We start from the raw sequence: 14,962 nt of genomic DNA, 5'->3' as shown, positions 1-14,962 counted from the left end.
TACCCATATTGTTTCTGCAAAAGAACTTTTACCTGTAGCCTTCATAGGATGCTTGCTAATTGTTGGAAGATGATCCCTGTTGTTTTTGAGTCCCCATCTGGTCAAAGGTCAAGGTCACAGCATACACAATTACATACCCGCTTGTCTGCCATGATTGAGACATACGTGTTTTATAAACAGCTCTTGTTTTGCTGCTGTTGATCAATGTGTTACCGTACTTTGTCCATAAATTGTTTGGTCACTCACATTGGGCATATTGTGGTTAACCTAATGCTACTAGGTCACAGTGATTTGAGACCAAAAACTGGAGAATGCACTGATATTCTTGTAACAGTTGCCTGTGATCAGTAGATGACCCCTGTTGTTGAGGGGTCACAAGATCAAAGGTTGAGGTCACGGTGAACTTTATAAAGAAAACCGGTTCAGACAAGTAACTGGAAAAGTCTCCAAACTTCATAGTCTCGTGCCTACGATCAGTTGATGAACTCAGTCGTTTCTGGCATCTGTAGTTTAAAGGTCTATCATGGTCATATTGATTTGAGATTGAAAAACAATCCGACCATTAAGAGGAGAGTACTTTAGCCTAACATTGTCAAACTTGATAACTAAAATACTTATCTGTTGACAGCAGATAAACCATTTGGGTCATTAGGTCAAGGTCAGTGTCAGTGATCTTGAGACCCAGTAACTGAAGAATGCCCGGTCCGATGTTTTGTTATCTATGGTCAGTAGATACCTGCTTACTTTTATGGTTCGATATGTGAATATCAGAAACTGAAGAACGCATGGGTCTCGTAAATAGATAAATGAGCCGTGCCATGTGAAACCAACATAGTGGGTATGCGACCAGCATGGATCCAGACCAGCCTGCGCATCGCGCAGTCTGGTCAGGCTCCATGCTGTTCGCTTTTAAAGCCTATTGGAATTGGAGAAACTATTAGCGAACAGCATGGATCCTGACCAGACTGCGCGGATGCGCAGGCTGGTCTGGATCCATGCTGGTCGCATACCCACTATGTTGGTTTTCCCATGGCATGGCTCAAATCCTTTCGTTGTGATGATAATTACAAAAGTTGGGGAATACTGCTATGTTTGTTTATCTAACTTCATTAGATTCTAGCCGAATGGAATTACAAAACCTCTGGTATTTTAGGGTTGGACCGTTCAGCATTTCGAAGTTAATGCCGCAGTGACTTAAAAATAAATACTATATTCGTTCATTTATAGTATTCAAGACTGACAGAGAACATTAGTATTTTTTTTGCGGGAAACCTACTTACTTGAATTTATTACATGTACTTGTAATTTTCAAGATTATGCACGTTAACCAACACTGCTATGTGGAATCTACTGCAAGCGGCGTCTTCCTGCTGATTAACGGCAGTAAATATGTTAATTACTATAATTACCAATAAAATTGTTTTTGGCAACCAAAATAGACCAGCCACCACCTCCGACACATAAACACACCTGCTGCGAACGTTTTACAATCTGTCAAGACCATGGGTGTTCAATGTAAGCCGAAACGATGTGTGGAACTTACGGCACGTACGATCTCTTTAAGCGTCGTGATTTATTGTGTTATGATACTGTCCAGATAATACACGAGCATTTTTGAACACATCGTGTTCAGCTCTTCTGATTTATTTTTTAAAGTCTACGAGGTATTGTCGTCACTTGATCGTCGGGGTCTATAAGTATAACTCTTTTTTTTTGCATATTGCCTGGCTTAAGTATTTACAAGACGAACGTTGGCACTCACAGGCGGCGTTCTTGTTCTCTTTCTGTGTGTCTGCCCATTTCATAATTATGTCAAATTAGTACGTATACGTCTGGCTACAGGCCACTCATGGTTACGTCAAAGCCACTGACCTTTGGTTTACATTAACAATGCATTTGTGATTATGCCAAGCACACTGGTAATTTAATAGCAGTTGAGAAAATAGAACACAAAATAATTTGCAAGGCCTTTATTGTTACATGTTTTGTTGATAATTAGGAAACAAAGTTCTTTTTTATTGCCGTGAAAAAAGAAAAACGCACTTGCATATCTTATTGAGTTATAATAAACAGATAATTTAGTCCATTTAGACACGAAAATGAGACTAGCAATAATATGCGTTAAATGTTACTTAGACACATTTTTTTTCGGTATCTAAAGTACATATTGACCTATGTAATACAAAACATTTAAAGCCGTTAATGAAAAAATTATCCAAAATCGATCAAAATAAGAAATAATAAGATTGATCTTACGTTAGTTGAACTCGATCAGTATTGGAAAAGTACTCCTGATTGGCAGACGACATGTTTTAATCGATTCTATTCCGGGTTGATTTATATCACGAGAACAGACTATTTAATACATGTCACCAAAACAGGTATTTAAAATTTGTAGAAGGGTATTACGTATATTGACCGTGTTTTGTGTAAAGTTGTATTTGAAGTGAATAAATTTTCCCAAACTTATTTTGGATTATTTTGTTTCATCCGAGATGGTATAATACTTACTTTCGTGTGACAATATAGTGTGTTGGTTTAAAGTTTTGATGGTAAGTACTGAGTGTCATTTTATTTCAAATCAGTATTGTAGGTGTTTTTTCACATTCTTGGTATTTTGTCAAAATAAGTCTGTCGGAAGAAAATTCTCAGCCGTCTCTCGCAATGTGTATGTTAGATTGTTGAGGTCGCGGTCAAATGCTTACCGTTTTTAATTTGAACCACTGTCGTTCACTGGAACGACACGTTGTTAACTATAGTAAACACATTACATTTATTTTTTCCTTGTATACATTGATTACCATCAAGAATGACACACTGGTAAAAAGTTTCAACTTTTTTAGTTCTATTTAGAAGCTATTCTATTTGCTTTTCATAACCATTCAATAAATCATTATACAGTTACAGACCTATCTATAATTAAAGAAAACGTTTTGCTATAATGTCGAACCGTTACATATTTATTACCTTATTTATACAAGGTTATTAACCCGTATTTCCTTTTGCCGTTAAGGGAACAAATTGATTTTAACATCAAACTCTATAAATATTTCAGGCCTTGCACGGCAGTTAAACAATGGGATCATCGGCAAGTAAAGGTAAAGTGTTTTGTCCAGTGTTCTGTTCTACTGTTCAAAAGCTTTTTAGTGTTTGAACTGTGATGAATGAATCTTTGTTAAAGTATCGTACGGCTGAATTTCAAGTCGGCACCCCTAGTGATTTTTAAATAACATTCTTACAATAACTTAATTTGTTTATTGATTAATCGAGAAAAGCTGAAAAGCTGATAGATTATCACTGTTAAGTATTGCTTGTTAAATTTTCAAACTTCCTTTATTTGAGTTAAAAGTACAGTGCGTCTTATATATACCGTTACATTTTTAAGGCACGGGTACGCTTCATTTATTGTTCGACCATTCTTTGATCGTTTCGTATGTAAATATAACACTCAAAAGTAACAATATATATCATAAGCGTATGAAGTACAGAATATAACAGCACATTAAACCATTACTTGTCTTCTACGGTGGCATAACGGTGACAAGTGTTTATTATCTTAAAAATTCGCAAAATCGCAAGAAAACAATCAAGAAATAACAAAGATTCGAAGAAAAAGTAGAGCTATTGCACTCGCCCCGGCCTCGGCGTTGTTTAAAGTTTTTGATTAAGTCAAATATCTCTGTTACTATCAAAGATTGACTTGAAACTTAAAATAGTTATTTACTATCGAAGTTTATACCAGGAGAAACAATCCCCATAACTCTGATTTGAATTTTGACATAGTTATGCCCCTTTTTAACTTAGATTTTTTAACTCACCTGAGCACGAAGTGCTCAAAGGTGAGCTTTTGTGATCGCCCTATGTCCGTCGTCCGTCGTCGTCCGTCCGTTCGTCAACAATTTGACTGTTAACACTCTAGAGGTCACAATTTTGACCCAATCTTAATGAAACTTGGTCAGAATGTTACCCTCAATAAAATCATGGATGAGTTAGATATTGGGTCATCTGGGTCAAAAACTAGGTCACCAGGTCAAATCAAAGGAAAAGCTTGTTAACACTCTAGAGGTCACAATTTTGACCAAATCTTAATGAAACCTGGTCAAAATGTTATGCTCAATTAAATCTTGGAGGAGTTTGATATTGGGTCATCTGGAGTAAAAAACTAGGTCACCAGGTCAAATCAAAAGAAAAGCTTGTTAACACTCTAGAGGTCACAATTTTGGCCCAATCTTATTGAAATTTGGTCAGAATGTTACCCTTAATAAAATCTTGGACGAGTTTGATATTGGGTCATCTGGGTCAAAAACTGGGTCACCAGGTCAAATCAAAGCAAAAGCTTGTTAACACTGTAGAGGCCACATTTATGACTATATCTTCATGAATCTTGGTCAGAATATTAATCCTGATGGTCTCAAGGGCCAGTTTGAATCTGGGTCAAGTAGGATTAAAAACTAGGTCACCAGGTCAAATCAAATGAAAAGCTGGTTAAAACTGTAGAGGCCACATTTATGACCATATCTTAATGAAACTTGGTCAGAATATTAATCTTGATGATCTATAGGTCAGGTAATCTGGGTCAGGTGAGGTCAAAAACTAGGTTATTAGGTCAAATCAAAGGAAAAGCTTGTTAACACTCTAGAGGCCACATTTTTAACTTTATCTTCATGAAACTTAGTCAGAATATTATTCTTGATGATCTTTAGGTCAAGTTCGAATCTGGGTCATGTGGGGTCAAAAACTAGGTCACCGGGTCATATCAGAGGAAAAGCTAGTTAACACTTTAGAGACCGCATTTATGACCATATCTTAATGAAACTTGGTGGTCAGAATGTTAATCTTGATGATCTTTAGGTCAATAGGTCAGGTGAGCGATACAGGGCCTTTATGGCCGTCTTGTTTTGTTAAGGCATCGCCACAGTCACAACTCAATATCAGTTCATATTTTCAGGCTGAGTATTTTTCTCTTGAAAATTGCACTACAGCCTTAACAGTTGGTCAAATTATCATCAACATAGAAGCATATGATGATTTATAGTACATACGCCGAATGTAAAATGTTTGAGTCTCGTTTAGACCGGAAGTTTACCCCAAAATATTGAAATCTCACGCGCAGTCAAACTCCATTACAACACATATTACAAAGACAAATTTTATTGGAATAAAGTTCTTTTTACATTTAGTCTACTAAAATATAATTTACCATGACAGTTTCGACAACGGTCTGAGGAAGACAACAGACCGTTGTCGAAGATAGCCGATCGTCGCAGTACGATACTTTTGAGGAAGACAACAGACCGTTGTCGAAACTGTCATGGTAAAATATATTTTAGTAGTGTAAAAAGAACTTTATTCCAACGGATTATACCTACTAAATGAGCAGCTTCAAAGAAGACAAAAATTAGTTCTTTTTGAATTACAACATGTATACTACTAACTCTTACGGAATTTTTGCATTAGACACAAAAAGACAACCCCATGTAAATTTAATTTAAAATGTTGTTTGTACATGCATTACTGACCACGGCTAGCTAGGTAAACCAGTACACAATTCGATGCAACACTACGCTAACTATATTGATTTATATAAGGAGATAACACAGTTTTGCTTTGAACAGTCGAGTCCTATTTAAAGGGAAAGGTAAATGTTATTTACCGTCGCTTTGTGACACAATGAACATAAGCTCTATAGAGCTTTTGAGCGACCCTATTTTAAGAAAAGCTAAAACCAATTATACCTTACCCCCAGCAATTTGCTAGTACCCGTTTACAGCTGGGTAGGACACACCGCAATGGGAGTAGCCAAGAATCGAATCCGGGGCCTTCACCTCTGTAGGAAAGCGTCTAAGCCCTCTCGACCAGTGCGTCCACCATAATAATATCACTGTTTATATACATGTAAATTATGTGTGAACAGATAAAACAAATTAGATAAATTGATGGTGTTTGGACTTTTGTGTATAATTCAGTAACCAGGTAAAATTTCAAAATAAATCCCTAAGACTTTGTTCTTCTCGGTCTGCTTTACAATTGGCTGTAATTATTTTTTACATGTATTAAATATATATTTAGTTTGACTGCACGTAAAATTGCAAAATTTTGTCATTTTGGCCAGAGAAAAATATTGAAAAAGGGCATAATAAGGTAGTGAAATGCACATCCTTTTACTTGCATATGTTCACACACATATTTAGAATACAATTATGATAAAATTATTGACTTTATTTGTTACCACTTAGTCATCTTTTATTTATATGAAAATTTGCATGTAAAATTTTGAGTAAAATGGCCACCACTGTGGCGATGCCTTAAAGTTTTATAAAGCATTTACTGACAAAGCTCTATTTCAGAGTCAAGCACTGAGAAAAGTCGAGCGCGCTGTCTTACGGACAGCTCTTGTTACAAATAGAGATACAAAATAAAAACCACATAGCTAAAGTATCTTTCCTCTTTAATATTTGAACGTTCTTCTGTCTGTCAAAAGTAAGATAAAAGTTATTAAATAAGCCTGTTACAGCTACTCCCCGTTAACGTCTGAGCTTAGAAGACATTTAAACATCTACCTACACATCCATATAAGTTTTTTTGTAGTTGTTGGTAACCAGCATGTAAGGAATAAAACAGAAATCAAACTGCATATACTTAAAATTACCTTACTGAACATCTATGATGATCTACTCTGGTATATAGAACTTCTCCAGATGACAGAATCTTTGTTTTAAACTGTATTCAGGACCTATACCTAGATTTTCATGTATAGTATTGGTAAACGTCTGGTCTTAGAAACTCGACCAAGGTTAAAAGTCTTCCAGGTATGGTCAGAATTGTGAAATATTTTAAGTTCGAACACAACCTGATTACCATCTGTGAACTGTTTCACCTCTAGAGGTAACCCAGGTAGCTGATCTTGTTCTCAACGATAGCAAGGACCTATAACTGCACGATTTTGACGTGAAAGACCTGCCATAAAGTTCAGACCGGATTAAAAGACTTTCAGACTCAATCATGGTTGAAACGGTAATATTTTAATGCGAACACTGACTGTTCGCCAGATGGGACTCCCTAGGGCTACCCAAGATACCTGATATTGGCCAGGACCTATATATATATACGTTCATATATGGTAATTAGTAAGTCAAAAGTACGATGTAGTATGTCGAAATTACCCTTTAAACGGTCGCGGTATTATGTAGGGGCATGAATTAGCTGTGCAATTGGTGCTATGGTCAAGGTGTGTCAGCGCATGAGAAAGTTGTGCAATCGACGCTACGGTCAATGTGTGTGCGACAGCGCATGAATAAGTTGTGCAATCGACGCTATGGTCACTGGGTGTGTCGGCGCATGAGTAAGTTGTGCAATCGACGCTATGGTCAATGTGTGTGTCAGCGCATGAGTAAGTTGTGCAATCGACGCTATTGTCAGTGTGTGTGTCAGCGCATGAGTAACTTGTGCAATCGTCGCTATGGTCAATGTGTGTGTCAGCGCATGAGTAAGTTGTGCAATCAGCGCTATGTTCAAGGTGTGTGTCAGCGCATGAGTAAGTTGTGCAATCGGCGCTATTGTAAGTTGTATGTTGGCGCTATAGCCGATGTGCGTGTGTCGCGCATGAGATGGACGACGGGGTGATATTTATATTATTTCTTTTAACAAATATTCACAAGTTACATACATATCAGACGTGTGTGTGTATACCTGTCCGTAAGTATGTAAATTCAAAATAATACTTGAAAACTATAATAACACGAAATAAACGGCAACAATTATCTTATCAGATACAAGTTTTCAAATGATAAAAATTTTAGTGAATAAGGAAGTTTCGTGATAGCTGAAATTTTCTATTAACTTGAATTTGCATAAGTTTTCTTGATTACTTGGTTATGCACGTATTTGTTTTTATCCAGAATGATATAAATCCACTTACTTAGACAAATATAGTGCTCACGTGCTTCAATACATTTTAATTGCGGCTCGATTGGCACTTCACACGTCCTGCTCCCTTGGGGTAGATAGGAAGTACTTGTTTATACCTCAAGTGGTCCTTAACTTAGGAGGAAATTTAAGAAAAGTGTTGTAACTACCGAAACTATCGAGATAGAGGGAGTACTTTAGGTACTATCGACTTAAGGGCCATTATCTTAACTTATCTTTTTTAGCATGAATTTAACTAGAATCTATATCTTACTTTAAAGGGTCACAACCTGCACCTGCTGCTCGAGGGTCGCCAGCTAGAGTCCAGAGACCACCAGCGACACAGGAAAATCCCCCAGATAAACGTATGTTGCTCTATGATTGTCACATGTGAGAGTAAAATAAAACCATGTTACACTGGTGTAATAAAACCTTTAGGCGTTGACAAGAATTAGGCAATGAAAGATGAAATGTTTATGTTTCAGCATTAAAAGTTAACATAATATGATAAAAAGATTTTTACATTTGTACATTTTATCCATATTAAGATAAAATTACTTGCGATAAACTAGAAGCATATATACATAATGTCTTTCGAGTTCAGATTTTTCAATTAAGCACATAGCACCTGAAACAAAAGTATAGAACAGATTGTGTCAAAATCTTTATTGAATTTAGCAAAAACATGTATACAGAACAGATACCGGTATTGGGTGGTTTATGAATTAAATGTTTGAGAGGGGAATGATCGAAAATATGAACTTTCATTTTTACAGAATTACCACAGAACAAGTCATCTATAAAGGCATTGAATACTCGATATACAACTGGTAATCATTTAGTTCATTCAAGTAGTTTTTATCGATATTAAAAGAAGTATGATTTCGTTTTATCATTAATTGGTTTTAACCACCTGAATTGCCTCGAACTTCGCGTCAGTATCATAATTTTTAAATATGTACACTTAAAACAATGGTTAGAAATTGTCTTCGTCTTTGCAGATATTTGAATTGCTTTATTGTTAAATAGTAGTTTCCATTTGTACTCATTCATACCGTATTTCCTTTCTATCAGGTATTACAGGGTCTCCTAGCAAGAATAACAACAACGTGATTTTATATCGGGACAAAAGCCAACAACAGTTACCAACAACGACGACTAACACGCTGATAGAAAATGTGTTCCTTATATCTGCCGGTAAGTGCATGGTATATTAAAACTGCTGAGTATATCAATTTCTATTTGTTGTGTTCTTTAACCATTAGCTTGCGGCAAGTGATTCTGCCTTTGCGACCAGTGCAGACCAAGATCAGCCTGCACATCTGTTCGCTATTCAGTCAGTAAATTTTTAGTAAACACCCCTTCGAATAATAAGTGGTATTGTCCAAATTGAATGATGGACCAGTCCATTATAGAAATTTAACAGGGTAACGGTTAGGCTGTATGTCAGGGCAATGAAAAAATCTCATTTGTTTCTGCACTTCCCTGCTGTACAAATTATTGCAAGATGATAATGGAATTTCAGTATTTATGATTTTACAAAAGCGTTTTCTCAATTTTGGAGGCCATTTTAGCAGCAATCTTGGACTCTCATATTTGCAAGAAAAGTCAGATGGCTAAACTGTCACTTTTTGTAAAAACCCCTTGACATTTCTCTTCATATGGTGTATAGCATATAGCATATAGCATACTGAGGACTTTTTTCTGAGTTATAGGGACTTGGATCCATGCCTTTTCGCATAACCCTTTTTTAAAAAAAAGAGAACAGACTAAATTCGCGTATTTCTGTTTACAGTTTTAGAGAAAAGTAGGAAGTGATTTGAAAAAAAATCCGCAATATATATATATTTGTACACGTCTACTTTTAAGATATTCCTAGGATATATGATTAATTAAACTGTTTGTTACATGTTATCAGTTATAATATTGGTTTGGAAACTAGGAAATAGGGGGTAACGTTACTGTAAACGTATTATATTCAGCTTATCTATAATCTAATGAAGATTTTTTCTTATCAACAAACCACTTTTAAAGATCCAAGAGACAGAATAAAAAATAGACAGTTAACCCTTACCATGCTGGATACGATTGATCCTGCCTTTGCCTCCAGTGTAGATCATAATCAGCCTGCACATCCGTGCAGTCTGATCATGATCTGCACTGTTCGCTATTCTGTCAGTATCGTTTTGGTAAGCACCCCTTTAAACAGTTAATGGTACTGCCCAATTGAAAGATGGAAAAGTTCATTATATAAATTTAGCAGGGTAAGGGTGCTGTAAACAACATTCAACATGAATAAAAATAAACAAACATTTTACAAATACAGATATGTTTCTAGGTTCAGCAATCGGAGAAGATCTGCCAGATCAGTGTGTGTATGTCGGTGAAACGGCCAAAAAAGTCGAGAAAGAACCGCTATTGACTACAGATAATATGGAAGAAGTAAGGATATATTTTAGTGGTTAAACTTTAGCAAAGGTTACAAGAAGGCACCAGAAAGAAAAGACTATACCTGTTAATATCTTTCTTTCACTGAAAATAATCGTTGTTCCTTTTTACAGGGAAATAATTTAGATATCTTAATATTATGATTTAAGAATTGAAAATATGTAGGTCTGAGTACCCAGACATTGAGACTCAATAGCTTTAGTTTCTTTTTAGCTCGACTATTCTAAGAATAGGTAGAACTATTGGACTCACCCATGCGTCGGCGTCGGCGTCGGCGTCGGCGTCCCGAATTGGTTAAGTTTTTGTATGTAAGCTGGTATCTCAGTAACCAGCCTGTGATAAACTGACTTACATTGCACATATTCCATAACTCTATTTTGCTTTTTTTTACAAAATTATGCCCCTTTTTCGACTTAGAAATGTTTGGTTAAGATTTTATATGTAAGCTGGTATCTCAGTACCCACTAATGGGAATTGATTGAAACTTCACACACTTGTTCACTGTGATGATCTGATATGTAGTGCACAGGTTCCATAACCCTGCTTTGCGTTTTTACAAAATTATGCCCCTTTTTCGACTAAGAATTGTTTGGTTAAGGGTTTATATGTAAGCTTGTATCTCAGAACCCACTGTTGGGAATAGATTGAAACTTCACACACTTGTTCACTGTGATAATCTTACATGCAGTGCACAGGTTTCATAACTCTACTTTGCGTTTTTACAAAATTATGCCCCTTTTTGACTTAGCAGTTTTTTGGTTAAGTTTTTTTGTATCATAAGCTGGTATCCCAGTACCCACTAATGGGAATAGATTGAAACTTCACACACTTTTCCATTGTCATGAGCTGATATGCAATGTACAGGTTCAGTAAACCCTGTTTTGCAATTTTACAAAATAATGCCCCTTTTTCAACTTTAATATTCATTCAATTGACAAGACTGTTGAATAGTCGAGCGTTGCTGTCCTCCGACAGCTCTTGTTTTTTTTAAATCCTAATCTTTCCAATGTTTGATAATTGTAAAGTCATTAAATTGTGAAATTTGAGCCCCCTTTGGCCGAGTGAATAAGGCTATACTGTTAAGGTCGCTGACGTCAAATCACTTGCCCCTTACCGATGTGGAATTCTTCATGTGTTGAAGCCACCATGCTGACTTACGGAAGGTAGGTGGTTCTACCCAGGTGCCCGCCCGTGATTAGATAATGCTAGAAGGGGACCCTGGGATCTTCCCTCACCATAAAAAGATGGAAAATCGCCATATGACAACAAAAAGAATAGTAGTTTTTCATAATATTTTTAAAGGCTGTGTTCGAACGTCTGATGTCGCCAAACCCGAGCAGCGTCACCGTGAAATCTGTTGCCACCAAATCAAGATGGAAAACGCCTATTGGTGGACCGTGTGACGAGAAGAACTTGCTGAAATATTTATTCCACAGCTTCTCTAGGTGGAAAAGGTGCAAGGATGATAAAAAGGTACCCTGTAGCAAGCAGTGTATTCTTTTTGCACACCTTATCAATAAGCATATTTCGACTTGGTAATCTTCGACATGGACACAATAGCTAAATTTAAAAATATAATTGAAAAAAAAAAGACAATGGTATTATCTATACACAAAATGAGTATGCGATTTATTTTCTATGCTTGACATAGAAATGTTCAACTATTTGAATCTATCGTTAGGAATCCATCCAGTTGTTCCATTTTAAATAATATACGGAAGCACTGCTCATATGCATTGTATATATTGACTATTTTTATGTGTCTTCAAAGCCTTAACAACCATTCACACAGAAGTTTTTAAAGTAATAAATGTCTCGAAACTGTTCTCAACCACTTTGTTATAAGGAACAAAATAAAAATTGATGCTATTTTATCTGTTCTAAATATCAATATCCTGTCAAATATCTAAAATTTACAAATTTATGTGATATTTCAGAAATATTAAATAGCGAGTTTTCTTTCAAAATTGCTCGCGCTGGAAATATAGCAAGGTCAGGCACATAAAACATTAGCAAGTAATTTGTTATCACTTGCTACCTACCATAACACCCCATATTTTTGAAATATTTTAACCTTTAGCCTGCTGGCGGCAAGTGATCCTGCCTTTGCGACCAGTGCAGACCGAGATCAGCCTGCACATCCGTGCAGTATGATCATGATCTGCACAGTTTGCTATTAGTCTGTAAATTTTCAGCAAACACCCCTTCGAATAATAATGGTACTGTCCAAATTGAATGATGGACCAGCCTGTTTGAGAAATTTAGCAGGTTAAGGGCTATTTTCATAAAGCGACTTCATGAATTTCGCCACAAAACATTGGCCATTGGTATATTTGATAGATTTCTAGTTGGGGATTGAAGATTGTTGGCAATTAAATGTGTAGGGATTGTCATTTCTGTAAAATCATCAGTCTTGATTTTTCTTTTCCAGTATGAAAGCCTCAATGAAGTGATGACGAAATGTGAAGATATAATCTTTGAGAACGCAAGAACATGTCTTAGAGAACCAGCATTATTTATGGACCATCAGATCCATACGGAATTTATCGATGTTTGTATTGACAACAAGGATTTCCTGTTGGTTAATAATGGCCTGGGTATGTTAATAGATGCTGTGTTCGCTATCTAATTTGATCTCCAATACACCGCTATTTTTTTCATAAATTTTTAACATCTTAGATGCAGGGTGAATTAGGAACTCTCCGTTTAAAAGAAGAGGTCTGAATATTTTATTATTATGTTTTATTTATGACATGTAAATTTCATATCGTGGATCATATCAAGAGGGAGATTTTGTTTCCGGATGCCCGTGTGTATTATTACTAAAAGACTGTATATTTAACCCTTTTGTACTCACCTGTGCAAGTACAAGTACGAGTCCGGCTGGTTGGGTAATTACTTAATTTTAAGTGTAAGCTAGCCTGAGCAAGTTGTTTAAATGTTTTGGTGAATTCATTCTCAGTTGCAGCCGTTCAATGCTTGGACTGTGACCAATTCGTGCATTGATTTGAGTAAAAGATCGATGACATGCATGCCATTGTTATTTTTTTTTTTTGGAAACATGACTGATCGGATTTAGAGTCTTTTTCAACAATTTTAGTCATATAAACTTGTAGCAATGGGCACAATGCCCAGCTTTCTTGTGTTCTCTTACTGGAATATCACGCCGTAGACACATGACATGATACTCCACCCAGTCACATTTTACTGACAAATGACTGGCCAGTCCTAGAACTTTTTTAATGTTGAGCGACAACGGAGGAAGTTACTAGTACTATTTTTCACGTCTTTAGTATGATGCGGCCATGGATCGAACCCATTAACTCCCGCACTCGAAACGGACGTTCAATCATTAGGATGCCGAGGCGGTTTTTATTGAAACGAGACACTGATTAACTCAATAATAAAATCTGTAAGATCTTTGAGGGGCTGTAATATTCGGATATCTCTACATATTATTTATTTTACTGAATTCATATAATGTCTGTTTCTCAGACAGAGAAAGCAACATTTACGAATTCCTGATGAAACTATTTGCCGCAATGGAAACAGAACAAGGGTGTTTGAGAGAATGCTTTGGTCCTGTTCTGAAGCGTATACGACAACATTTCCAAACGGAGTTAAAGCTTATGTACCCAGCAGAGTTGTCACAATATATGTTTGTTCTTAGAGTCTTTACAATTAGACCGTCAGTGGCTCAAGTAAGAATAATTCTTCGCCTTATCTATTTAAGGTAGTGGGTCCGTAATGATAATCGGCAGTTTTCCGAAAGACAGGTCAGCATTCTATGGACGTAAAGCAGCTTTTCACGCGCTTGGCTTTCCGTAAAACACGGAGAATACCGAAATCGGATACGGACAAGACGTATTTGTCGATTTTCATTACGGGTTCGCTACCTTATTTTCAGCTTAAAGGACCACGATGTAGTATCCAGTCAAACTTATATTAAGCAGGTGGCTGCTTCAAAATATTCCGAAATAATAACCAAAGTTAAATTTGAGGAGTTCACTGACTTGCTGCTTAAATACAAGATGGCTGCTAAGGCAGATTAACTGTATTCATACATGGTTTGTTAAAATATTGTTTGAATGTATTTTCTTCTGGATCAGTTAAACACAACAATTTTAACCGTCACTTTGTAAAAATATACGAGCAAACTGAATTATCGAGAAGAAATTTCTGTATTAATGACTGAAATAAGCTTATCTCTTACGTTTTATAGAATGTTTTTCAAGTTTTCGGAATGGTTTTCAAGTTTTCGTAATCGACAACAAACTGCAACTAACCAGTAATTTTATAATATGAATCATTTTAGTCTTTTGTTCTTTTACCTAGATGTTCATGGAGTTTAATGCGCCTAAAGACTGGGATGTAGCAATATGTTATGAGGTCACTCTGATAGGGTCAGTTCTAAGCATGAGCACTTGTCCAAGGACGAGCAAAGGTCCATATGAATTCTTCAATAACCCACTTGATATGCCAGAACAAGAAATTAACAAGACTATAATATTTGCGTGGCAGGTATGTTCAAATGTTCGCTATGATTTCATTATACTTTCATGCATACATGAACGTTTACAGAAAAGCTTTTGCCATACTGACAACCGAG

The 14,962-nt window shown here is 36.2% G+C and overlaps 1 protein-coding gene across 3 annotated transcripts in view; it reads left to right on the top strand.

Annotated features, from left to right (window-relative positions):
• The first annotated feature begins 2,266 nt into the window (after positions 1-2,266).
• LOC123563504 (ubiquitin conjugation factor E4 A-like) overlaps positions 2,267-14,962 on the top strand; it is a 316,583-nt gene continuing 303,887 nt past the window's right edge. For 2 of the 3 annotated variants that reach the window (XM_045356341.2, XM_053532408.1), the window contains exons 1-10: positions 2,388-2,552; positions 3,056-3,098; positions 8,187-8,270; positions 8,682-8,735; positions 8,980-9,102; positions 10,244-10,347; positions 11,656-11,826; positions 12,785-12,950; positions 13,849-14,054; positions 14,689-14,874. In XM_045356341.2, coding sequence (XP_045212276.2) covers positions 3,077-3,098; positions 8,187-8,270; positions 8,682-8,735; positions 8,980-9,102; positions 10,244-10,347; positions 11,656-11,826; positions 12,785-12,950; positions 13,849-14,054; positions 14,689-14,874 — 1,116 coding nt within the window. In that variant the 5' untranslated portion in view covers positions 2,388-2,552; positions 3,056-3,076. The other variant, XM_053532419.1, reaches the window with a different exon arrangement.

The sequence above is a fragment of the Mercenaria mercenaria genome, chromosome 2 (genome assembly GCF_021730395.1).
Source record: "Mercenaria mercenaria strain notata chromosome 2, MADL_Memer_1, whole genome shotgun sequence".
NCBI classification, from domain to species: Eukaryota; Metazoa; Mollusca; class Bivalvia; order Venerida; family Veneridae; genus Mercenaria; species Mercenaria mercenaria.
This window is presented reverse-complemented; position numbering and strand designations above follow the sequence as displayed.